The following is a 25,481-nucleotide window of genomic DNA, read 5'->3' as shown; positions in this document are numbered from 1 at the left end:
TAACCTTCTGAAGACATAACCTTCCAGACTTAGCCCTGGTTTCTCTGTCAAGCTTTGAGGTGTTTTTATTATCATATATTATACATAACTCATTTCATTGTATTTTATTCAACATATTTTAATCATAGTCACTCTCATTACCGCCTTCTAGCTCTCCTTTCCCAGGGACCCCCTTCCTCTTCCCAACCAGTGTGTGTGACCCAATGCGTTTCACTAGGATTACTTACAGGAGCATGGGCACCTCAGCAGTGGTTCCACCCTTAAAGGAAATGTCTCCCCTCCAAGGACTGTCAACTTGCCTATTAGCCCTTGGGAGGGAGAGGTGGCTCCTCACTCATCCCTCCCTCCCCTCCTAAAGGACAAGGTAACATCTAACTTTGGTTCAATTTCTTTCTCCCATCTTTCTTTTCTTTTCTGTGTGGAGGCTAGAATCCAAGGCCCTGAGCATGGAAGCAAGTACTCCTCCACCGAGCTGCACTCTAAGCTCCTCGTTTGGTTCTCTTGCATACTGACAACCTATTTCATATTTATCCAGTAAGGTAAGTGTCCATGATCCTCCTTTACCAATTGACCCTGGAGAAACCAAACCACTTGTCAAAATGATACTCCCTGGACTTAATTCTGATGCCAGGTTTCACTTCTGCTTCCTCTGTTAATAATGAACTTTACTGGCCAGATGTGGTGGTATATGCCTCTAATCTGGATCTTTGGAGGTGAAGGCAGGAGAATCATGAGTTCAAGGCCAGTCTTGGCTACATAAGACTCCAGCTTTAAAGGGGGGGGGGTGGATTTTACTGGAGGTTTAATACTCTTGTGCCTCAAGCACATAATACATTCTGTATTCGCCTTGTTTAAAAAGAGGAAAAGAAGGGGGAAGAGAAAAGAAGAAAGGAAGGAAGGGAGGGAGGAAGGGAAAGAAAGAAGAAAGAGGGAGGGCCTGGAGATGTCTCAGTGGTTAAGAGCACTAGCTGCTTTCTCAGAGGACCCAGGTTCAATTCCCAGCACTCACATGGCCGCTCTCAACTGTCTCTAACTCTAGTTCCAGGGAACCCAACAGCTTTTTCTGGCTTCCTCAGGCATCAGGCACGCTTGTGGTGTACAGACATACATTCAGGCAAAACACTCATATACATAATTTTTTTAAAAACTTGAAAAAGAAAAAAATGACAGCCAGGCATGATGGCATACATATGTAATCCTAGCACTCAAAAGACAGGCCAGAGAATTGCCGGTCAAGGCCAGCCTGGACTATATAGTGATATCCTGCCTCAACAGAACAAAAGAAATACAATAATGACACCTACCATCTCTCACACACACTTTGGGTGCTTTGCAGGTAGAGTGTGGTTTTGTTGCTGTCTCTTCTATCTTTTGAAGCCAGGGACTAAATTACGTTTCTCAGTATCCCTAGGCCAAGCAGATGTTAAATTCACATTTTTAGTTAAGTAATGAAGTGCCTTTCCATGGGCTGTCCCCCCACCCTGCCTGCACCACCTGGCCAGCAACTTTCAGGCAGCAGTTGGGAGTGTGGCCCCATGGCAGAACACTTATTGCTCGCAAGGCCATGGGTTCCAGCTGCATGAAACAAAGTTTCCGGTGACTGTGAGTGGGAAATTTGGAGAAGAAAATTAGATACCAGAAACAGGAATGGAGAGGTGGGAGGGGGCATGTGAACACCGGCAGGATCACTGCCTGGGAAGCGGGGAGCTTACTTCTTGAAGTGTGGTGGGGGCAGAATATTGCCATGGGCATCGAGTGGAGGGGCCCTTTGTTCACTCCTCAACTTGAGTTTCTCCACCTCCTTCAGCTCTCTCACTGTTCTCAGAATCACTTGGTTCTTTCTGTTCATGTCCACGAAGATGGGGGTAGCACTGATGAAGGTCAGGAAGCTGTGTGGGCCCATCCAGGAGGGCGGAGGGATGGCAGCAGCTGGGAGACGGTGGGCATCGGAGTAAGTCAAGCTGCGCCAGACATTGCTGTCATAGGGTTTGTCTGGCCTGGTGGGGAAGGTGGCAGGCAGACGTCCCACATCAAGCCATGTGTGAAAGCCCCAGGTATGCTGGGCTGCATCCTTCCAAGGATAGAGCGCCTGGTGATGGACTTTAGACTTCATCTCTGTGTGTGGTGGCTGCTTCAGGGCCAGCTTGTGGTAGGCTTGCCGGGTGAAGCCTGGCAACTCCTTTGCCTCTTTAGGCAGGAGGAACTCACGCTGAGTCCAAGTCTGGGAGGTGGGGAAGGATTCTCTGGCATGGACCATCTAGGGAGACACAAAAGGGAGCCTAGCCTGGCTGTGCCAGCAGAGGAGCAGGACACTGCAGAGGTGCTCTGCTCTCCTCCTCAGGCACAGGCTGCCAGCCTCCAACCCAGGATTCACCAAGAGGTAGATGACCTCCACCAGGAGGCATCTGTCCGTTCCCACTGTCATCAGGTGTGTGTGTGTGCGAGAACTCAGGAGACAACCTTGGATGCGACTTGTTTTTTTATTTTTTTGAGATGGTATCTCTCACTGGTCTAGGAATTATTGGGCTGGCTACACTGACTGGCCACAAGCCATCAAGCCTCAGGAATCCACCTCTCCCCACCCCAACCCCCAGTCCTGGGATTATAAATGTGTGTTTCCATTTGAAACTTTTTACTACCTGAAAAATATTTTTATTTTAAGAGTGTTTCACCTGCAAGTATGTATATGTACATGTGTGCTTATTAATCTCGGAGGGCAGAATCCAGGGGACCCAGTGGAGTTAAAATGGCTGTGAGCTGCCATGTAGGCCCTCTGCAGATGTTCTTAACCACCGAGCCACCTCTGTAGAATTGTTTCTGTGAGTTCTCGGGATTGAACTCTGGCCGTCACGCTTGTGTAGCAAGCACTTTGAAAACTGAGCTAGTTCTCTTAGCATCATCAGCGTGACAGGATCTAGAGTCATATGGGATGCAAGCCCCTGGCACGCTCCCAAGGGGCTGTCTAGATTAACTGAGGTGGAAGGAGCCACATTAACTCTGACGCCACCATCAAGCAGAAAGCAAGCTGAGCACCAGCCTTTACCTCCCTGACTGCCACCGACTCCTACCTGGATGGACTACAGGCCTGAACTGAGCCACAATAATCCTTAACTTTGCTATCAGGCATTTTGTTTCAAAGAGACTAGTAATTGCCCAACCCAGAAGTTACTGTACTGTCCTATCATTTCCATAGATTTACCAAATCTCAATCTTTTTCCAGTTATTACATTCTGACTTTGATTTCCCATTCTCAACTTCTAAAAATTATATGTATGTGTATATATACATACATGTACATATATATAAAATTGTATCTTGGGTTTAAGATTTTTATTTTTAAAGTTATGTGTATGGGTGTCTTGACTATGTGTACATCTGTGCACAACATACATGGCTGGTGCCCAAGGAGGCCAGGAGGGGGCGTTGGATGCTCTGCAACTGGAGTTAGAGATGGTGTGAGCCATCATGTAGGTGCTGGGAGTCTGGGTCCTCTGGAAGAGCAACCAGTGCTCTTAAACACTGAACCTCTCTCTAGGCCCTACTTGTACTTAAAATTTTATTTATTTAGTGTATGTGTGAGTTATGGTGTGAGTGTGGAAGTCAGAGGACCACTTACAGAAGTCAGTTTTCTCCTTCCACTCGAGTTTTGAGGAACTGAACTTGGGTATCAGTTGGTGGCAAATGCCTTTGCCCTGTGAGTTATCTCACTGGCCCCCACTTTCTTCACCTCTCTCCTCCGTCCTCATGCCCTCATATGTATCCCTGTGGACACATCAGGGCCAGGGCGATGACCCAGGGCAGCCATTCTAGCAACATACTTTCCCTTGCTCCTGGTCCCTAAAGGAGGGCCAAGTGGCTTTCCATCCCAGAGTCCTCTTATTACCTGTTCTGTCTTTGGCACTTTTCCCTCATTTCTCATTGAAAGGCCAGTCAGGCTAGGAAGCATCTAGAATGTTCTTTCGTACCTTTTCTTTTCTTCCCTCCATGAAACATGGTGCCCCCTTTCCTCCAACTCCATGAGAAAATATCCAGTTCTGCTCTGGTCTGTGTAAATGTCTCTCAAAGGCTGGCGTAAAAGGCCTGGTTCCAGCCTGAGTATTACCTGGGAGTCGGTAGAACCTCAGGTGGAGGGGCCTCATGGAAGTTAGGCCCCTGGCAGCATGCTTTTAAAGGGGACAGTGGGAGCCAGAACCCTTCCTGCCTCTTTGCTTCTGGGTGCCCATGAGGTGAGCAGCCTGCTTTGGCACGCTCTTTCTCTGTGGGTGCCTCACAGGAGTAGAGCAGCAAGGCCAAATGAGTGCACACTGAAGGAAGCCTCTACCATGAGCCCCAGTGGACCTTTCCTCTTTTGAGTTATCACAAGAATTTTGTCACAGCAGTAGAAAACTGACAAAAAAAATGGCAACCAAGTCCCTATTTCAGAGTTAGAAAGACCCCGTTACAGTAAGGGATTCACATGAAGTCTCAACCAAGTGGGAGAGTTCAGGTTTACGCTGTGTTCAACCTCAGCATACTTAGCTGTGTGAAACATGGCTAAAAGCTTGTTCACAGTCTGACCAGGACCAGAAATGTCTTTTAAAATGTTCTTCCCTCTCACCCACTCTAGGGTTTTCCTCACTCCAAAACTCCACCAGCTCCTTCAGCATCATCCCTTAAATCCTATTTCTTTAAAATTAAAATCTAGTGCATGTGGACATACATGCACATGCCATAGCATGCACGCGAAGGTCTGAGGACAGCTTGAAGGAGTCTGGTTCCTCTACCACGTCAGTTCTAGCGATGGAGCTCAGGTTGTCAGGTACAGCCCGTCCTAACCACCCGAACCATCCTGTTGGCTCGCTGGCGTGTTTGTTTTCTCCTTCCTTCTTCCTTTTGATTTTGTGAGATAAGATCTCGTGTGTAGCCTTGATGGACCAGGCTGATGAATGCTAAAATTACAGGCATGACTCACTGTACTTAACTCCCCAAGTCTTTTCTATAAGAACACCCCAGAGGAAAGGGCTGAGAGCTAACACAAACATGCCTGGTCTATCCCAGGCATGACAATCCGTGCTAGTAACTCGTTAGGAGGTAGAGGCAGTCCTTCACAGGTTTGACAATAGCCTAGCCTACGTGTGAATTTCAACAGGGGCTATATAGGGAGGTTCTGCATCAAAAATAAACAAGGCCAAACAAACAAATCCAAAACTGGGCATAATGGCACATTATCTATAATACCAGCCTTTGGAAGGTTGAGACAGGGCTATTGCAGGCTGATAGTATCAGGCTAGCCAGGACTACATAGCAAGACTACCTCAACAAAACACCACCCTGGAATCTGAAAATGCAAGATCCCAAATGCGGAAAATCTTATTTTTTTCCCCTGGGTAAGAGCATGGTGTCACAAGCAGAAAATTCCACATTCAACCTTTTTGATCAGTCTCAAATATCAGACCTCCTGAAAATATTGCATGCACAGTCACCTTTAGGCTATGTATAAGACATCTATGAAACAGAGGAATCTCACGGTAAGTTTTGGGTCCCTCCCCAAGATAGTTTATGACATACATCCAAACACTTCAAAAGCTAAGAATATTTCTGGCCCCAATTGCTTTAGAGAAGGCCTCTTCAACCTGTGCTAGCCAGGCTCCTCCTCCTAAGCTCCTAAGCCAATTCAGCAAATCATAGGATGAAGGCAGAAGTTTGTGTTCCAGGAAGCCTGCTGCTCAGGACAACCTGAAAGTTGGGCTGCAGAGTTGGGCCCCACTCTACCTGCAGGAAAGGCTCCCTGACATGAGATACATCTTTCACGGATGGCCTTTGGGGTGATCTTTTCCAGCTGCTGGCCATTCTTCCTCCGAGCCACAGAGCCAGGAGGGGAGGCTTTGGGGAAAAGCCCTTTCTGGTACCATTGTTTGCTGCTAGGGTTGCTATGGTGATGCTTCCTGACTGGTGCTGCTGGGAGGAGGCTCTGGCCTGTCCTGGGAGGCTCTGCAGTCCCTGATGCTTTCCTGGTGAGGTAGGGAGGGGGCAGTGCTGTCGGTTCTAGTTACAAAATGTGGTAACAGGAGCTGCTTCCAGGAGGACCTTGCCTGGGAGGCTTGAGGAGGAGGAAGCAGGCAGGTTCCCAGGCTCGGGGCTGGGATAGAAGTGGTAATGAGACACCTGCAATGGGCCCAGCTTTCCGGCCTGAAGGTTGAAGGGACTAGGAGGGAAGTGCTGTTGTAACCTGAGGAATCAACAGGGGCCTAAGTCAGACTCTGGTCCCGTGGGAGGTCTGGAGGTAGCAGGAAGAGGTGGACAGTGCAGGGGAACAGCAGGAAAACTGGACTTTGTGGGAGACAGGATCTCACGTACCTAGACTGGCTGATCCTCCTGCCTCTATCCCAAGGGCTGAGATTATAGGCATGAACCACCACACCAGACAAAACTAACAATTTCTGAGTCAGAAAAGGGCATGGGAGGAACATCTGTGCAAGGCCTTGCCCACCATCTCCAGTCTCCACCATCACCCTCATGCAATTCCTCGAGACCAGCAGTGCCACCCTGGGTTTTATTCAGTAGGTAGTTACAGTAGTGTTTTCGTGCTAGCTTGTGTATTGGAGCCTAGGGTGGCTCTTTGCAAACCTCAGGTACAAGCTAAGGAAGCCAGGCAGGTCAGGGGTCACTTCTTCCGTCTCAGGCCTCAGCCTGAGCTCTCAATGCTAGACTCTCTGGCATGATTAGGAACACTATCAGAGAAACAAACACCAACAGGACTCACGTGAGTACCCACGCTTTGCTTCAGGCACACCCACCCCCCTACACCCAAATCCAACAGGCTTTTACACCAGGATTTCTTCTTGCAGGACCACTGGCTTGGAAACATGGGGGTGTCAGGAAAGGGCAGTAAGCGGGATCCTGGCAAGCCAACCTGTATGTCTAAATGCCTCCAGCAGAACCCACAAGTGTGGAAGAAACTGCACCGCAGGTCCTTTCCCCAAAGGCCACAAGCAGAAGCAAAGTGTAACCCCGTGTTACCCTCCCCACCCCTGGCAGTCTCTAGAGAAGAGCTAAGGAAATAAGCTTACATTTATAATTAGAGGACCATCTGGGGAACTTACACCATTTGCCAGGGCTCTCCTGCCAGGAGCAGCAGATGACTACTGGGCACTTCCTGACCATCACTGCTTTTGTCACACCCACCCTTCGGTGACCAGCAGAGAGAGTGGAAGACTCAGACTCTCTGGGAGACCCTACTGCATGCACAGGTCCCAGCAGTGGCTTAGATGTGACTACTGTCTTGGCATAATTAGGTAAGGGGCACAGCTCAGCCCTTGCCTGCTAGCTTCCCTCAGAGGGCTCGGGGTACACTGAGCCTTGCACTCTCCAGCCACACAAGTGGGCAGCTTGAGTGGCAAGGGCAAGGCCTTGCTTCTACCGCAGCTCAGGGATGAACTGAGACCAGTTGATGTTGTCAGGGCCTAGAGGATCCTCCTCCAGGCCAGGGAAGCTGATGTCTAGAAGGATCTTGCTGAGACTGTCATTCATTGTGTCCAAGACCAGGCCTTCTGTGACAGAACGGTTGGCTGAAAGGCTGGGGACCTGTGGCTCAGGGGAGCCTGGCTTGGGGACCTCCAGATGTGGAGGCGGAGAGCTGCTAAAGGGGTCAGAGGCAAGGTCAAAGGGTTCTGAGTTGAGGAGCTCTCGGGGTGAGTCAAAAAGGGGAACACTTTTCAGAGGTGTGGTGTTCAGCTCCATCAGCCCCAGGGAGTCAGGCAAGGGGCCAAAGGCGCCCTGGGGGGTTCGTACTGGGCTGAAATCTAACCCTCCAACTTTGGCTGGGGGTGTGAGCCTCCAGGACTCAGGGGTTCTGGAGAGTACAGACTTGCTAGGAGTGGAAGAGATGGGCAACGTCTCCTTGACAGGGGTCTTGAAGGGCCCTCCCTCCTCCTGAGGGCAGCTGAGCTGGGGTGCAGGCTCTGAAGACTCTGCTAGGAGTAGGGGCTCCATGGCTGGTTGTAATGTGCTGGGGTCCTCTGAGAAGAGCAGTTCAGGCTCATCCAGACAGGGTGGGCGAAGGTGCTGTTTCCTCCGAGACCGGCTCACCTCCCTCTTCTCTCTTCGCTTAGTCACCAGCATTTCTGAGACACACCGGGCTGGGGATCTGAGCCCACAATAGGACTTCTTGGGCTTTGGGGTAGGAGAGCAGGGAGAATCTTCCCAGGAATTGGACAGTGCCTCCTTCAGCGATGCACATGGAGAGGGCCACTCTTCCAAGGGAGGGCTCTCCTCCACTTTGATAGGCCTCTCTAAGTGTGGCGAGTCCTCCCCAGGCAGGGTTTCTTCCTCCTTGATGGACCGAATAGGAAGCAAAGGCAGTAGCCCTTCTTCAAGCAGGGGTTTCTCCTCCTTCACCGGTCCCGCAGCAGGAAGTGGGGCCATCCCTTCGTTGCCTAGCAGTACCTTGGGTGCAATTCGGACTCGCTTGCTATGACGGGCGAGCTCCGAGCTCATAAGGGAAGCTGCCAGAGGCAACGGCACCTTGACTGAGGGCTGTAACACCAGAGACTGGTTCACTGGGAACTGGATGGGCACCAGGTACGAGCTGACCCGTGGGAGCAGTGGCTTCATCTTTCGCCCTAGGAAGAAGCAGAAGAGATCAGAGGTAGCAAAGCTAGGGGTCCACCACTCCCCACTCCAGAAGCTCCGTTTAACTATGGGCTCAGATCCTTTAAGTTGGTGACAGGCCCCAGAACCAGGATTGGGCAGGTCTGAGGCCCACTCTCATACTCACGTGCGCCCAGCGGGAGTTCAGTTTTGATGGTCACATTTCTACGGAGCTCAGGATTGGGTCGTTTCTGCTGCTGCTTATGGGGAGAAAGAGATCCGGGCTAGTAAGGTAAGGGGAGGCCGTGGAACCCCACCAACTTGAGCTGATGCAATTGGTATCAATCCAACAAACAACCAGAAAGAATCCAACAACCCAGAAAGAAAAAGCCAGTTTGAATGACGGATGGGGGTAAGTACAATCTGTCAAGCCATGCTCAGGGAAAAGTGGACAGCAACAGACATATGAGGACAGGACAGTGCGACACCGACCCATGCTCCTCACCACCCCCTGGGAATGCAACAGCTATCAGAGAGACAAAGAAAAGGCAGGCTGAGAGAACAGGCTGCTGCTGCTGCTGCTGCCTGCAAGGCCCGTGCCATGCACTTGTCCTTGCAGTGGCCGGTCCTACAGTGCCCACTTTGCTCTGCTCAGCACACCTTTGTGGTGCTGTGTTTAGGGCTAGCAGCCACGGGGCCAAACACAGTCCCCTCCCCACATCACAACTTCTCTGCCCACTAAAGCCATGCTGAGCAGTGAAGGGAAGTAAGGCCAAGCCCCGAGCCAGAGGAAAAGAATCTTACTGATTCCAAGTTTTCGGGCGATTGTGGAGACCCTGGTTCCAGTGGCTGGTGGCGGCCAGGCATCGAGGGAGAGAAATGAGATGAAGTTACCACCAACGTGGTCAATCTACCCAGACTAGGAAGAAACCTATTTGATGGGTGCCAAGGGACACCATGGATAATGGTCCCTTCCAGAAGAACAGGACAGCAACAGCATCCTTGTGGGTACTCACAAGTTCCCAAAACAACTTTTTTCCTGAAAACATGTTCCTGTGGCTCCATTTCTGGTCTCTAGACTTAGAGAAGGGGTTCTTTAGAGCAAGATTGAAAATACAAATTACAGGGCTGGAGAGGTGTCTCAGCGGGTGAGACAGCTTGCTGTAGAAACATAAGGATCTGAGTTCAGACCCCAACACCTACATTAAACAATAAAATAGAGCCGGGGTGGCCGTGCATGTGCTTGTAACCCCAGCACTATGAGGGCCGGGTGCAGATAGGCGGATGGATGCGGCTCATGACAATCAGCATGGCTCCAGTTTCAACGAGACCTCATCCCAAGGAAACGAAGAAAGGTAGAACAGGACCCCCAGTGTCCTCCTCTGGCCTCTAAACATGCACGGGCATGTGTGCTGACAGACGCCCTCCCCCCAGTCACTAGGCCCATCCCAGACTCGCTGATCAGAACTCCAAATTAGAGACCTGGAAGCTTACAACTGTCTACTTACAGGGGAGTTAGAGAGAGACTCCTCTATTTTGGACCAGAACAGTTCTCTTTGTGCTCGGGTCTAGTGCAAAGGAGTGTCATTCGGTATCTGTCACCTGAGTTCAGGGCATTAACAGTCATTAATTATGCAAGTCATTAACTGGCTGACTGGCTTCTAGCTCTCTCTCAATCAGAGAACGTCAGGAGGAACACTGCTCCTTTCCAGAAGGCTCTATAACCAACAACTCTGGCTCTCTAGATGAAACAGGAACAATCACCTTAAACACTTGGTCCAACGTCAAGTAGCGATTGGCACTTGGGTGAATGGTCCAGAAAGAGACCTTGCCATTGGCAGATGTCTCCCGAACAAACATGTCGTGGAGGGAAAGGTTGTGACGGATAGAGTTCTGAAAGAGAAAGGTAAGCAGTTAGCAGTTCAGTTAGCTCGGGAACATCACCCTTGGAGTGAACGGGGAAAGGCCGCAGAGTCTCCCACTGTGTTCAACAGAGACTATGCTCACGGTCCCTGCAATCTCACCTGTTGGCACCTCCCTTCCTGATACGCCACACTGCAGAGCTAACCTCAGACCTCCACCCCAGGAGATAAAGACTGTCGACACCCCTTCAGCTGGTTACAAAAACAACAAACCATAACAACTACAAACAGATCCAGCTATTTCCGGGCTCTTAAGGTCTTAGCCTGGAAGTTTCCCTCTCTATTCCTGCTCTCGATCCCAGTGCAGGACTAAGATGAAAAGAACCCTGAAAAGGAGCTTTACACCTGCAACTTCTGCCTCCTCACCCGAGTGGGAAAATGGAGACAGACAAAGCCGGGCAGCCAAGACCCCCGTGTTTTCCCTTTGGCATCACAAGTGAGAAGACTGCCGTCCACTGCACAGTCCACAGAGAAACACTGAAGGTCAGGAGCAGCAGCAGGAAAAAACTATCTCCATGCCTAGACGTGGTGGTGTACACCCATTTCCCAGTACTTAAGAAGACGAGGCAGGAAGATACAGAGTTCAAAGCTAGTCTGGGTTACCCAGTAAGATCCTACCTCAGAGATTGGAAATTTGATTTTAGAGATCCAGGAACATGCCAATGTGAGAACCAAGTACAACTGAAGCATTGCTACTCGTGGCCAGGTGTCAGGCAGCCCAGGTGTGCGTCAGGCAGCCCAGGTGTGCGTCAGGCAGCCCAGGTGTGCGTCAGGCAGTCCAGGTGTCTGTCAGGCAGTCCAGGTGTCTGTCAGGCAGCCCAGGTGTGCGTCAGGCAGCCCAGGTGTGCGTCAGGCAGCCCAGGTGTGCGTCAGGCAGTCCAGGTGTGTGTCAGGCAGCCCAGGTGTGCGTCAGGCAGCCCAGATGTGTGTCAGGCAGTCCAGCTGTCTACACTGCAGACACCACAGGACAGGCTGCAGAGAGGACGTGAGGTCATACTCTGGTCCAAGCAGGAGTCAGACGTCATTGTTCCTGGCAAATCCCACTTCAAATCCGGGCTCTTGTGCACGTCAGGTAAGTACTCTGCCACTGAGCTACATCTCCAGCCTGGCAAATCCCATTCTACTCAAGGTTTTCAGTGTAATGCAAGGGACTGAAAAGTGGGTAAAGGTACCTGCTGCCAAGCCTGAGCTCAATCCCAGAACTCCCATTGAGAGATAGCTCTAACAAACTGTCCTCTGACCTTCACATGCCTGCCATTCCCAAGCAATAAGTGAATGCGCGCAAGCGCGCACACGCGCACATACACACACACACACACACACACACACCTTCAGGTTCTGACACTATTCCTGAGCATCTGAGTCCCAATGCATGAGATGAAAAGCAAGACAAACCTGCCCGGGTGGGCATGGTAGCACACACTTGCAATCCTACCTACTCCTGAGGAAGACTGTAAGTTTGAGGCCGGCCTAGAGCATGCAGTGAGACTTTCTCAAACAAGAGAGAAAAAGAAAAGGCCCTGCCCACTAGATGTTCCAGGAAATTTATCTTGGGGGCCAGGAGGCTCATAGTTTTTTCTTATTTTTCACTAAGACACAATCTGAAGCAAAGAGTGAGAAACAGTTATACCAGAATGACCTTGGCATTGCCTATGGGACATAATACCTTCCAGCCTGGCTTGGCAATATGCTTAAAGTAGGGGAAGTGGTCCTCGATCCAAGTGTAGATATCCTTCAAGGTCATACGCTTTCTCTCAGTGCTGTTGATGGCAAATTGTATCATGGCCATGTAAGAGTAGGGTGGCCTCTCCGACACAGAGTCCTGCCAAGATGTGGATGCTCCCGAGGGCTCCTCAGCCTGTGCGGTTCAAGAAGCCAAAGGGAGAGAACAGAGAACGACACAGTGGAGTTCATGAGAACCATTCCCTACCCCCAGTCCGTGGAGAAGTGGTTCTCAACCTTCCAATGCTGTGACCCTCTAATACAGTTTCTCATATTGTGGTGACCCCCAACCATAAAATTATTTTGTTGCTACTTCGTAACAGTAATTTTGCTACTGTTATGAATCAATGATGTAAATATCTGATATGCAGGATATCCAATATGTGACCCAAAGGGGTCATGACTCACAGGTTAAGAACCACTGCTCTAGACTATACTAAAAACAAGCTTTCCCCCTCCTCCCGAGACAGGATTTCTCTGCAGGGCTACACAAAGTTCTGGAACTCACTCTGTAGACCAGGCTGGCCTTGAACTCACAGAGATCTGCCTACCTCTGCCTCCCAAGTGCTGAGATTAAAGGCGTGCGCCACCTCTGCCCAGGAAAACAAACTTATTTGAGACCACCATTTCATAATGGAATTAAAGTTTACCGTCAGTGTTCAGGCAGATGTTAGTCTAGGCCCCAACCAATTAGGAACTAACTGACTCACTTCCATCCTTTTCCAGAAGATAAGCTGCCTGCTAAGAAGAAGCCTAGATGCTGGAGACATCGCTCATTTGGTACAATACTTGCCTAACATGCATGAAGGCCTGGGTTTGATCTCCAGCACCACCTAAAAAAATGGGTTGTGGTGGCACATGTCTGTAATGTCAGCGCTAGGGAGGTGAAGGCAGGATGATTGAGAGCTCGAGGTCATCCTCAGCTACATAACCTTTTCTAAGCTAGCCTAGGCTACATAATAAGAGCCCCGTCTCAAAAACAAAAACCAAGAGGAATCTCTTCCAGTTGATTCTCTAGCTGGGGTCCACACGATGATTTGTATGAACCCATGCCCATTTTCAGACTTGCAGGTCGAAGGACTTAAGTCCCAGTTTCATTTGTAGTCCTGATGAGCTGTAAGCTCATCCTGTTTCAGTGGTCGTATAGAAGAAACAGTCAAAAGTGTGGGACAAATGCTTTCAAAGGACACATTCGGATGTTTTAGACAAAGATCTGATCATTCAGTTTAAAAATCTGAGATGTAACTTTACAAGCACAGATGTGTAAGTATACAGTTCAATTAACACAATACAATTCCTATCGAATTCACTTTGCTATTAATATTATAGTGTATCTCCTAGTAAAACTGTCTATCAATGATGCTACACTCAATTCATTCTGTTAAAAATCCAAATGGGGTACTGGAGAGATAGTTCAGCAGTTAAGAGCACTGGCTTCTCTTTCAGAGGACCCAGGTTCAATTCCCAGCAGCCACATGGCAGCTCACTACTGTAACCCCAGTTCCAGGGACCTGACACCCTCACACAGACATACATGCAGGCAAAGCACCAATGCATATGAAATAAAATTAATTATAAAGAAAAATCCAAGTGGATTATCATTTCCTAAATATCTACCAAGGGCTATTAAGCCCAGGATATAAAACCCAGAGCTAGAGAAATATAACATAAGACAGGAACCTGCCAACCAAGAGCCACAGATGGAGACAGTTAAGAGATCCTAGACAGTAAAGTAATTCAAATGTCACAGAGCTGGGTGTGGTGGCACACAGTTGTAATCCTGTCTACTCAAAAGACTGAGACAGGAAGACCCAAGCAAGGTCAGTTTTAGCCAGACCCTGCCTCAAAGTAAAAATAAAAAAGGGTTGGAAATGTAGCTTAGTGACATAGTCTTCTGTTTGCTTTTTGTTTTTGGAGACAGGGTTTCTCTGTGTAGCCCTGGCTATCCTGAAACTCACTGTGTAGACCAGGCCTGACTCTGCCTCCCATTAAAGGTGTGTGCCACCACCTCCCAGCTAGTGGTATAGTCTTACTAGTGGTCTATCTTACATACTATATTCAAGGCCTTGGGTTCACTCTCCAATACCTCCAAAAAATTTTTTAAAGAAAAATTACATAGAAAAGCATTAAGTAGTGTCAATAAGAGAACTTGGATGTTCTGCTCCAGCAGCTCCTAGATCCGTTTCCCTTCTTAGAAATCCCCTGCACGGGGCTGGAGAGATGGCTCAGAGGTTAAGAGCACTGGCTGCTCTTCCAGAGGTCCTGAGTTCAATTCGCAGCAACCACATGGTGGCTCCCAACCATCTGTAGTGAGATCTGTTGCCCTCTTCTGGTCTACAAGCCTACATGAAGGCAGAACACTATATACATGATAAGTAAATAAATCTTAAAGAAAAAGAGAGGTCCCTTGCACTAGTTTCGACTTCCATAATGAGTGACAGACAGTTCACCTTGACCTGACTCTGCTCCAGGTGACAATTCTCCTTCTCTTCCATCTCCTGTTTGATGCTGCAGGGGCCCAGTCCATCAGAACTCATCTTCCCAAGCCACTGGATATTGGTTAAGCTGTTGTCCAGCGTGCAGCCTGCTGCTTCGCTGCCAGCTACAAGGAAAACAACCCAAAACTTCATTAGCAGCCTCTCGGATGCCCTGAAGCCCGCCATCAAAATTGATGGCTGGCGATAATCCCTCCAAGACCCACATATGCTCTTAGGGGCAGGGGACACATGGTAAATTGCTGTGGCTGTAAGTTATTCTGCTCCATGATGGACTTGAGAAATTCAGGAGCAATGAACTACATTTCAATGAACCAGATGGAACCTTAGGCATCTGTCAAGGTAACTTTTGGATAACTACACAAGAAAGTCACTTTTCTTCCTCAGGCTCCAGTTTATTCCTTTAAGATGGAGATTTACTTCCTTATAGGTTGTGGTGGTTTGAATAGAATGGTCCCTATATGCTCATATATTTGAATGCTTAGGCACCAGTGAGTGGCACTATTTCAAAGGAGCAGAAGGATTAGGAGACGTGCATGGCCTTGTTGGAGGAAGTGTGTCCTTGGGAGCGGACTTTTAAGTTTCAAAAGCTCATGCCAGGCCCAGGTTCTCTCTATCTCAGTCCAGATCAGGATGTAGCTCTCAGCTACTGCTCCAGTGCCAGCCTAAATGCTGCCATGCTCCCCACCATGATCACAGTGAACTAAACCTCTAAAACCATAAGCAAGCTCCCAGTTAAATGCTTTCTTTCGTAAGAGTTGCCTTGGGCGTGGTGTCTCTTCACAGTAATAGAACAGTGACTAAGACACAAGTCAATACAAAGAATAAATCAAACCAACCAACCAGCCAATCAACAAATCTTTTTCCAATATATAGAGAGTGATGGGAATGCTACATTATTGTAACCCTTTCAACAATGCCCAGATGGTCAGCTCAAAGTTTCGGAATAAAGAAAAGCAAGCCTTTGCCTTGGTCCCTCCTAGATTCCTGTCTATCACAGACATCAGGATCAGACTGCAGGCAGTCTTGCCAGTGAGAAGGGCCAGCCTCCCCAACCCTTTGCCTTGCAGACCACATACCACAGCTTTCCTGTCTTTGCCTTGGAAGGGCTCCAGGCGGCTTGGGAACAGGCACACCCTTAGCTGCTGGCTTTGGTCCCAACGTCTCGGTGATCACTTCTGTCTTCCTGGAATCATTGCTGGTTTGGGCTTGAGGCTGGGGACCAGGAGGATGAGATGAGGTTCCCCCAGAGCTGATGAGGATGAACTTGTTGGGTCCACTGCTACCACTCTCTTTCCCTTTGGCAGTTAGTGCTGTGATGATGCTCTGGATATCGGCATTGTTGGGGATGGCCACCACTTGTGTGTTGGGCATGGTGGGGTGATTGATAATCTTAATTCCAGCTGGAAACTTGCAAGAACTGGACTCTGCCACCTCCTGGAAGGCCTGTGCTTGAGTAGGCTCCTGCTGGGCAGGGAGTCTCTTTGCTTCTTCCTCTGATGTTTCACCTGGGGCATTTTGAACAGGAAGGGGCAGCCTCCGTCTTTTGAGAATCAGTGGCCGACGGGGGCTGGTTCTCATCATGAAGCTGTGCTCTCACTCTCCATTGAGAATCACAAGCATTGACCCTGCAGAGGGCAAGGAGAAGCTTGGTATCACAAACCTGCTGAGCTGAGACAAACTGGAAGTGATCCTTTGCATGTATGGCCAAAAGCAGAAGCTCAGAGGCCCAAGGGGAATGCTGCCTGGACCTCTGTCAAGCCCTCAGACAATAACACAGTAGCTGTATTTGTTGTATACTTGTAATCCCAGAACCTACAAGGTTCAAGGCCAGCCTCTGCCAGATAGTGAGTTCAAGGTCACCATGTCTCAAAAAAACAAAACAAAACCCAAATAAATAAAGCCCTACTACTGCGCAAGGAAAGCTAAAAATTACAGCAAACAAGCAATTCAAGAGAGGAACATGGGACTGAATTAGAGTCAATGATCCTGGAAGCTTAAGAAAGTTTGGCCAGGTCAGGGATATAATATAACTTAGTGACAGAGTGTTTGCTTAGCTCGCGCAAGGCCCTAGGTTCAGTTCCCAGTACTTCAAAAAAGCAAACAAACAAAAACCCAGATTGTTTTGGGGTTGGCAAGACGGCTCAGTGAGTTAAGTGGCCTGCTGTAAGCCTGACACCCGAATTCGATCCCGGGGACCACAATGGTGAAAGGGAGAACCAACTCCTGGATGCTCTCCCACCCCCACATCTGTGCAGTGGCATGTGGGCACCCTCCCAAGAATCATGTAAAAACATTTTTTTTTAAATGTGTGGTCAAGAGAATACGTGAGAAGACATCTGTAACAATGTGGAAATGCTGCCACAGTCCCCCAGAATTAACGACTACAGAGAGGCATGAAAAACCAGAGAGTGGACGGACAAGGGGCGATTAGGAGTCCTGACAAAACCCTGATCCTGCCACCCATTCTTTGATAAAGCCTTGGCACGTTTGCATCTGCAGGTCCCAGGTTCAGTCAGAGGCACCTGTGCAAGATCTCAAAGGGTGGAAACTTCCCTATTTAAGGTCCACAGCAAAGCTGTGCGGTCCTTTATTTCACATTTCCAGTACTGGTGATTGAACGCAGGGACTCTACCACTGAGCTATACCCCAGTGCCCTTTTTTGGGAGGAGACATAGTCTCTTCTAGCCTGGGTTGGTCTCAAACAATGCAGCTGACCTTACATTTCTGATTCTCCTGCCTCCACCTGCTAGAATCACAGGTGTGGCCACAATGCCAGGTTTTCGTAGTGCTGAGGATTGAACCTGGGGCTTTGTGGATGCTTGGTAAATGCTCTACAATAAAATCCCCAGTTCTCTTGCATTAATTTAAAAAAAAAAAAACCAAAAAACTTGAACAGCACCAAGAGCTCTTAACCACTGAGCCATCTCTCCAGCCCATTACGTTAATTTTTTAAAGTGTATTTCCTTTCAAAATCTGCAAAACATTTGCACAGTGACACCTCAGTACTTGCAAGTATTTATGGCATTTTAGCTTTGTAAGTGTGTTACTTTATATACCTTAATTTTCTGCTTCAAAAGTAAGATTGTAACACCCATCTCCTGCCTACTAAAATGAGCGATCATTAATATGCTTCAGGTAGCTTTTATTTTTGAGACAGAGTCTCATGTAGCCCAGGCTGGCTTTGAACTGCTGATAATTTGACCTCCGCCTTTGTAAATGCTGAGATTACGGGCGTTTGCCACCATGCCTGGCTATGCTAAAGGCTTTGAAATGCTAAGGAAGTAGTTTTTTCTTTAGAAGAAGCATTTCATAGATTTTTATAGATATATAAAATAACTTATTAAGTTATTGAGGTCCTTTGAGAAACAGAGAAACCAGCTGTCTTTTATTTTTTAAGGACACCTGCCAAAAAAGGATGACACATTTTTGACATTTGCCAGCTGCTTAGAGTTCTCAGGTCCCTTCCACCCTGTGGCTTCCTTTCCTTTATATTTCGTTTTCTCTACCTTCAAATCTCAGTTTTCATTTTGCTTCACATTGCGCCCCACCCCAATCAAGTAGCAAACCCCCCCACCCCCACCGGGTATTTCTCTTTGACCAGTCTCTTCCTAATATGCCCAGTACCTTCTAACCGGACGGGACTCGCAGTCACCCCCGTGGACCCCATTCTCCACCCTGAACCGGGACCCTTGCAACACTCAGCTCGGATCCCGCCCTGCATCAGGGCTGGACTGCGTGTGCAGACTCCGAGGGCACGTCTGTGCCCTGGGTGCCCGGGGTGCTCGGAGAACGCGGCGGGAAGGCCGAGCCGGCGGCTCAGACTTTCTTCCCGGCGGTCCCCAACACCCCCTCGCGCCCCGCAGCCCCGGCAGTCCCGGCTCCCAGCCCTCCCCTGACCCGGCCGGGCCCGGGACTTCCTTCTGCACCCCACTCACCTCACACGCCGCGGCTGCTCCACGCGGGGCCGAGGCAGGGCCCGGGCGGCGGGTCCCGGAGGGACGGCCTGGGGTGGGGAGCCCGGGGCGGGGTGGGGGGGGAGCCCGGGCCGGGGGGTGGGTCCCGCAGCGCCGCTTTCAGTTGTTCCGCTGTTTGAAATTGGCGCCGGCGGAGCGTTGCGGTCACGTGACGGAGCGTCGCCAATCGGCACCGGCTTGTCTCCGGGTTCCGGCCCCGAACGCTCGGCGTCCGGAGGAGCGGCGGCCGCGGCCGGGAGGGCGGGGTAAGGCGGCCCCGGGGCTCGTGGGGCGGCGGGAGGGACGCGGGGGACGCGCGGGCGGGCGGCGGCCAGCGAGCGGTCTGCTCCGCCCCGGCCCTCCCAGCCGCGGTGGGCGACTTCCTTCCGGAGCGGCGCACGTCACTCACCCCGGTTAGCGACCCGCGCTGCCCCTCCCGGGTCCCCGACCCGACACCAGCCTCGGTGCTGCGTGTCGCCCGACCGCGGTGACCGGCCCTACGCCCCGCCCCTGGCCGTGGCCTGCCGCCCCCGTCCGCCCGGCCGCGAGGGAGACAGATGTTTCACTTATTTACACACTTGGTGGAGTGGGAGGGCACCGCGGCAGACCCGGGCGGCCCGGGGCGGCCCTTCCCCGGGCCCACCGTCTGCTGGAGAGGGAGCACAGAATGAGATCAACAGATCCGTAGAAATTCTAGCTACAGAGGAACAAGTTAGAGGCCGCTGGGTTTTGTGTGACACAAGGTCTCCCCATGTGTAGAATTCTCGATCCTCGTGTCTCCGCCTTCGGAGTAGCTGGGGTCACTGGCTGGCCCTCCCGCAGCTTTCTGTGATATTTTGAATATTTATTTTAATGAGAAAATCTTGACTTAGGACAGGGAAGTCTCTCTCTCTCTCTCTCTCTGTCTCTCTCTCTCTCTGTCTCTCTTCTCTCTCTCTCTCTGTCTCTCTTCTCTCTCTGTCTCTCTTCTCTCTCTCTCTCTCTCTCTCTCTCTCTCTCTCTCTCTCTCTCTCTCTCTCTCTGTCTCTCTTCTCTCTCTTCTCTCTCTCTCTCTCTCTCTCTCTCTCTCTCTCTCTCTCTCTCCCTCCCTCCCTCCCTCCCTCCCTCCCTCCCCCCTCCCTCCCTCCCTCCCTCCCCCCTTTAATGAACTGACTGAGGCGCGGTCTAAGATCTGTTACCCATGACACAGAAGGGAGGGAAACCTTCGAAGCAGATAGAATAATCACCAAAGGCGGCTTTGCCTCGGGGAGGCCTGGTGAGTACGAAGGGATTTGAACTGAGGCGCAGGAATGCGGTATGCGATGAGTCAGGAAGCCGGGCCTGCAGCCCTACTGAGTTTTGTCCTTACCTAATAATTAAAGGAAACGAATCGAGAGTTGTAAGTAGCTAGGCATGTGGCACATACCAATAATCCCGGGGTGAGGCGAAAGGATCTCGATTTAGAGGCTAGTCTGGGCTATACAGTGAGACCCTGTCTGAAAAATAAGATCGGAGTGATGGTGCACACCTTTAATCCCAACACCCAGGAGGCAGAGGCAGCTGGCTATCTGTGAATTTGAGGCCAGCCAGGTGTACATCGCCAGCTCCAGGCCAGCCAAAGATACATCATGAGACTATCTCAAAATAAATAAAAATAAGCAAAGGTTGAGCAGAAGTGAGTCAAAACCTGATTTAACATTTTTGTTTGGGCATGCCTGTAAGAGATTATCTAGATTAGGTTGAGGTGGGATGACCCCACCCTGAATGGGGGTACTCCCATTTTGTGGGCTGGGGACCTGGACTCACTAAAAGGGAGAAAACCAGCTGAGCACATTCACCGGCTTCCTGCCTACTAAAGTGTGTGCCCAGCTGCCTTCAAGTCCCGGCTGCCATGACTTCCCCAACACACAGGACTGTACCCTGGAACTGTGAACCAAAATAGCCTTTTCTTTCTTCTAATTTTTTTTTTTTTTTTGGTTTTTCGAGACAGGGTTTCTCTGTGTAGCTTTGGAGCCTGTCCTGGATCTCACTCTGTAGCCCAGGCTGGCCTCGAACTCACAGAGATCCGCCTGCCTCTGCCTCTCGAGTGCTGGGATTAAAGGCGTGCACCACCACCACCCTGGCGCCCTTTCTTTCTTAACTTGCTTTCCTCGGGGTATTTTATGACAGCAACAGAAAAAGCACCCAGTGCAGTGAGACGTGCCTGTAACCCCAGCACCTGGGGAGGCAGAGGCTAATGTGAATTTGAAGCCAGCCTAGGCTATGTGAGACCCTGTCTCAAAAAAGTCAAAATAATTATAAGAGGGCCAGTATATAGCCAAATGGTACAGTTATTGCTTAACGTGGTGAGGTTAAACCTGAAAACTAAAAAGAATGTATTTCCTTCAAAGCCATGCAAGGGTAGGGAAATTGATGGGTACAGATGGTCAGTAGTGAACTGGCTGGGTGGTAAGTATATGGGGCTTGTTGTTTGACTAGTTGACTTCTCTTTAGAGTCTAGAGAATCTGGGGGTGATTTTTTTATTTGTTTTATTTATGTGCATTGGTGTTTTGCCTACATTTATGTATGTCTATATGAGGGTGTGGGGTACCTTAGAACTGGAGTTGCAGACAGTTGTGAGCTGCCATGTGGGTGCTGGGAATTAAACCCAGATCCTCTGAAAGAATAGCTAGTGCTCTTAACCACTGAGCCATCTCTCCAGCCCCCAGGTGATTTTTTTTTTTAACAAAACCTGGATGTGATTGGTCACAAACTCCTGCTTGAAAATCTCTAGTGACTACCCAACCCAACTCCACACTCATTTGGCCTCACCTGGTTTTCCTGACCCAACGTTGACACAGTGTCTAATCTTTTTCTTCTTATTGTTGTCATTCCTTCCTTGAAAAATATTTTTTAAAATGGGCTCCCTGTGTATCCCCCACTGTCATGGAACTCACTCTGTAGACCAGGCTGGCCTCGAACTCACAGAGATCTGCCTCCTGAGTGCTGGGATTTAAGGTCTGTGTTACCACACCTAACCTTTTCCCTTTTTATTTGTTAGCTAGACATTCACAGCCTCACAGGTACTGACATCGTGTGTGAGTGATGGGGACACACACCACACGTGGGTGTCACAGGACATCTTTTGGGAATTGGTTTTGGCCTTCTACTTTTTTGTGAGTTCTGGGGATCACACTCAAGTCCTTGGTTTTTGAGGCAAGTTCTTTTGCCGCTGAGCTGTCTTTCATGCTCTGTCTCCCATGAGCTTGTAATTCTCTGAATTCACAGGACAGCTTTTTGGTTGTTTCAGGTTTCATGTAACTCAGGCTGGTCTCAAACTAACCAAAGATGACCTTGAGCTCCTGATCCTCCATCCTCCCTTCCTAAGTACTGAGATTATAGGCATGCATCACCACACCCGGTGTGGTGTGGCTTTTGAGACAAGGTTTTTGTGCATAGTCCAAGCTGGACTTGAACTCCTGATCCTCTTGCCCCAGTTAGGATAATTGAGCGTGTTCCCCCATGCCCAGCTATAACCATCCTTGCATGTGGCATTCCTCAGCCTGGAGTGACCTTCTTGCCTTTTGCTTCTCCCAGCTCTTCATTCCCAGGCTAGGTGTTTTCTCACCTAGAAAACCTGAAGTGAGTTGAAGCAAACCGTATTATCCCAAAGTGTAATTGTTTCCTTCTCTCTCTCTCTCTCTCTCTCTCTCTGTGTTTCGAGACAGGGTTTCTCTGTGTAATTTTGGTGCCTGTCCTGGATCTCGCTCTGTAGCCCAGGCTGGCCTCGAACTCACAGAGATCCGCCTGGCTCTGCCTCCCGAGCGCTGGGATTAAAGGCCTGCGCCACCGCCGCCGGCACTGTTTCCTTCTCTTAAACTCCAGCAGCTCCTTCCCTTCCTTCTCTTTTTTTCACGTTTTCTTTTAGGCAGTACTGGGGATTGAACCTAAGGCTTTTTGCATTTTAGACTAGTGCTGTGCCACTGCGCTACAACCCCAGCTCCTCGAAAACAGGGACCTCTATATCACTACAGATACTTAGTAAGTGACTGTTGAGTAAGTCCTTGTCCATCTTTAATTCCGAGTGCTCAGCACGACACAGTAATGTAAGTTCAGCAGCTGTTTACTGAATGAGTGTTGTTGAGATAATGTGTTTCGTGAGGTGGTATAGGAAACTTTCCCTCACAGCGGGAGGTCTGAATGGTCGTTTTTGGTAGACTGACAAATATGTGTCATGAAGGACAGGGGAATCACCCATGTGATTTTCTCCCAGCTTTTGTTTCTTCTCTACAGGAATGATTTGCAGCTGGACCCCGACCCAGACCAGGAAGGCAACCTGCATCATGTGGTTACTAATTGCTCTTCATTTACCTATTGATGCCTCCCAAAAAGAGACTCCAAAGACAGTCCCGCAAAGCCCAGCTGCTATTCCACCAACAGCCACTGGAGGGCCCCAAACACCATTATGACTCTCTCCAGCAGCCCATTACCCACACTGTACAGGTGCCCAGCAAGCCCATTGATCAGGGCACCATCACATCCTGGGTAAGTCCTTTGACCTTTCCCATGTTAGCTTTTCAGAATACTGACTGTTAATCGTCTTGGAGCAGGGACAGGGCAGCAGTTACTCTTTCTGGCTGTGGTAACCTGACCCATCTGGTATATCTACTTTTCTTCATTCAATCCAGAATACATGTTATACAGAATTGGAGTCTTCCCTGCCAGGTTCTTCTGGAAAAGTTCTGAGTGAACATCACTACCCAGTAGCTGGGTAAAGAAGCTAGAAAAACAACAAGCTTATAAATGAGATTATTTCCTGTAACTCATGTGAAAAGTACTAGGTACTCTATGGCCAAATGGACTGAACCTTAGGGAGAAAATCCTTTAAAAATGGCATTATGGGGCACACTTGTAATCCTAGCATTTGAGAGGCTGTGGCAGAAGGATCTCAAGTTAAAGGCCAGCCTGGACTACGTGGTGAGACTGTCTAAAATGAAAAGGAAAAAATCCATAGCATTGATTGAATAAACACGGTGTACCAGATCCTGTTTCTGAACAGTCTCACTTCCTGTTCTTGGAGCTGCCATTCGTTATTTGCTGAAGACCTTCTTGCCAGGCACTCTGCTGGGGTTGGGGATGAGTCTGTCCTATTGAGGGCTTTGTGTCGCTGAGGACTGAACTGCTGAGTGTCCTAAGCATGGGTTCTACCCCCAAAGATCCTTCCAGCCCTGCTCTCATGAAGTTTAAGGACAGACAGTTAAACAAGCCACAGTAGTGTCGTGTGGTGATGAGAAATACCTCATCTCCTCTGTTCTCCAGGAGCAACATGAAAGGCAGAGGGATTGGATAGCTGGTCCAAAACTGTTTTCTTAGTATTTCATCACATAATTGGTTTTATTATAGTGAGTCCTCACGATTCTGGACAAAAATAAAGGATTCTGTCCATTGGATGTAGTTTCTTTGATAGTTGACCTACCACCCCCGCCCGTTTTTTTCTTTTATGCACAGGTATTACCTCAGTTTGATACAAAAGCTGAAAGCCAGTTTCCAGCACACCGGAAACATCGTCCCCGAGACCAGGCAAGGCACTTAACTCGGAGATCTACCTGTAAGTTCCCACGTCTAACCTTCGAGAGTCCACCATCTTCCAGTTCAGAGACATTGTTGATATCCTTGAACAGAGAAGAGCCCTGTCAAGCAGAAAAGGACACTCCCAGAAGGCCTTTAGTGCCACTGCTCAGTCCCCAGAGCTGTGGGGAACTGTCAGGGCATGCACTTCAAAGCTTATCTCACGTGTTCATGCCCCCTGATATCCAGACCCCGGGATCATCTGTGAGAGAAGATCCCGTTTCCCCAGATCAGAAGGAAAACAGCCTTGCAGGATGCATCTTTGGCCCTACAACTCCCAACAGCCCAGAGCCTGGGCCTGTTCTGGTTAAGGACACCCCTGAGGAGAAGTATGGGATAAAGGTCACATGGAGACGCAGAAGGCACCTGTTTGCTTACCTTAAGGAGAAAGGGAAGCTGGACAAGAGCCAGTTCCTTGTGAAGATCTGACTGGATGTCACAGACTTCAGTTCATCTCAAAGCTGCTGATGGTCGTCGTCTCTAAAGTCTCTTCTCTGGCTTGAAAGGATGAAATGGAGTGGACACCAACAGGAGGGAGACTTAGCCGGAGGCCTGGAGTTGGAAGTCGGTTTCTAGATTGGCTTTTTAAGCCACCTCATATCGAGAAGAGTTGAATTTAGTGTCATGAACTGCTGGTATTTTACTCATACGAACTGTTTAAACCTCTAAAGTATCTTGTACTGTTTACAATGTTTGTAAATAAATGGCTGCCCCGAGTTTTTAGAGACCCCTACTTTTATCAGTAATGCAGCGGTGTGGCCCCTCTATAAAAGGTCGGTGCCGATTAGGCTTCTGCCTCAAACTTGATTCATTCCACATTTTTTGGTACTGATCGTGAGGCTCAGTGACAGCTTCCACTGATGGAGAGAATCAGAGTGAACTCTAGTTTTTAATGGTTGACAGCTCCCTTACAACTGTGGCCCTTCTGCCCAAAGGGCCACAAGCCCTGTGTTGATGAATACAGTAGGGTCAGGAGAGGTAGGGGACAGATGAATAGGTTTGCGGTTTGAGATTCTGTTTACAGTGAAAGAATATGGTGGTATCACATATGGTAGAGTAACTGTGTGTACATAAAGTGGAAGAGCATGTTCTAGTAATCAGTTTGGAGGTGCTGCGCCCCCCCCCCACTAACAAGTGTCTCAGTGGTCCTCTTATTCATACCACAGCATCTCTTTCAGCCCTTCTCATTTAGCATCCAGCCCCTACTAGCCCAAACAGAATTTATGCTGCC

At 49.3% G+C, this 25,481-nt stretch overlaps 3 protein-coding genes across 5 annotated transcripts; 1 reads left to right on the top strand and 2 right to left on the bottom strand.

The window, feature by feature from the left end:
* Positions 1-545: 545 nt before the first annotated feature.
* On the bottom strand, positions 546-6,390 carry Tex52 (testis expressed 52). The gene is made up of 2 exons (XM_052720747.1): positions 5,752-6,390; positions 546-2,257 (listed from the first exon to the last, which is right to left on the bottom strand). Exons 1-2 carry the CDS (start codon positions 5,827-5,829, stop codon positions 1,709-1,711), a joined length of 627 nt encoding a protein of 208 aa, XP_052576707.1. The 5' UTR covers positions 5,830-6,390; the 3' UTR covers positions 546-1,708.
* Positions 6,391-6,513: 123 nt separating this feature from the next.
* On the bottom strand, positions 6,514-18,760 carry Foxm1 (forkhead box M1). 2 transcript variants are annotated; one of them, XM_052720741.1, is made up of 8 exons: positions 18,646-18,760; positions 15,787-16,335; positions 14,663-14,814; positions 12,157-12,348; positions 10,333-10,461; positions 9,373-9,417; positions 8,756-8,828; positions 6,514-8,600 (listed from the first exon to the last, which is right to left on the bottom strand). In XM_052720741.1, exons 2-8 carry the CDS (start codon positions 16,289-16,291, stop codon positions 7,396-7,398), a joined length of 2,301 nt encoding a protein of 766 aa, XP_052576701.1. In that variant the 5' UTR covers positions 16,292-16,335; positions 18,646-18,760; the 3' UTR covers positions 6,514-7,395. The 2 variants fall into 2 exon arrangements, with proteins under 2 accessions (XP_052576701.1, XP_052576702.1); XM_052720742.1 differs by having other exon boundaries at positions 8,756-8,825.
* A 1,029-nt stretch (positions 18,761-19,789) lies between these two features.
* Rhno1 (RAD9-HUS1-RAD1 interacting nuclear orphan 1) lies at positions 19,790-24,966 on the top strand. 2 transcript variants are annotated; one of them, XM_052720744.1, is made up of 3 exons: positions 19,790-19,918; positions 22,916-23,167; positions 24,131-24,966. In XM_052720744.1, the coding sequence occupies exons 2-3, from the start codon at positions 23,000-23,002 to the stop codon at positions 24,677-24,679; spliced, it is 717 nt and encodes a 238-aa protein (XP_052576704.1). In that variant the 5' UTR covers positions 19,790-19,918; positions 22,916-22,999; the 3' UTR covers positions 24,680-24,966. The 2 variants fall into 2 exon arrangements, with proteins under 2 accessions (XP_052576704.1, XP_052576703.1); XM_052720743.1 differs by having other exon boundaries at positions 19,807-19,918; positions 22,896-23,167.
* Positions 24,967-25,481: the final 515 nt, after the last annotated feature.

The sequence above is a fragment of the Peromyscus californicus genome, unplaced genomic scaffold (genome assembly GCF_007827085.1).
Source record: "Peromyscus californicus insignis strain IS unplaced genomic scaffold, ASM782708v3 Scaffold_6__1_contigs__length_162567912, whole genome shotgun sequence".
NCBI classification, from domain to species: domain Eukaryota; kingdom Metazoa; phylum Chordata; class Mammalia; order Rodentia; family Cricetidae; genus Peromyscus; species Peromyscus californicus.
This window is presented reverse-complemented; position numbering and strand designations above follow the sequence as displayed.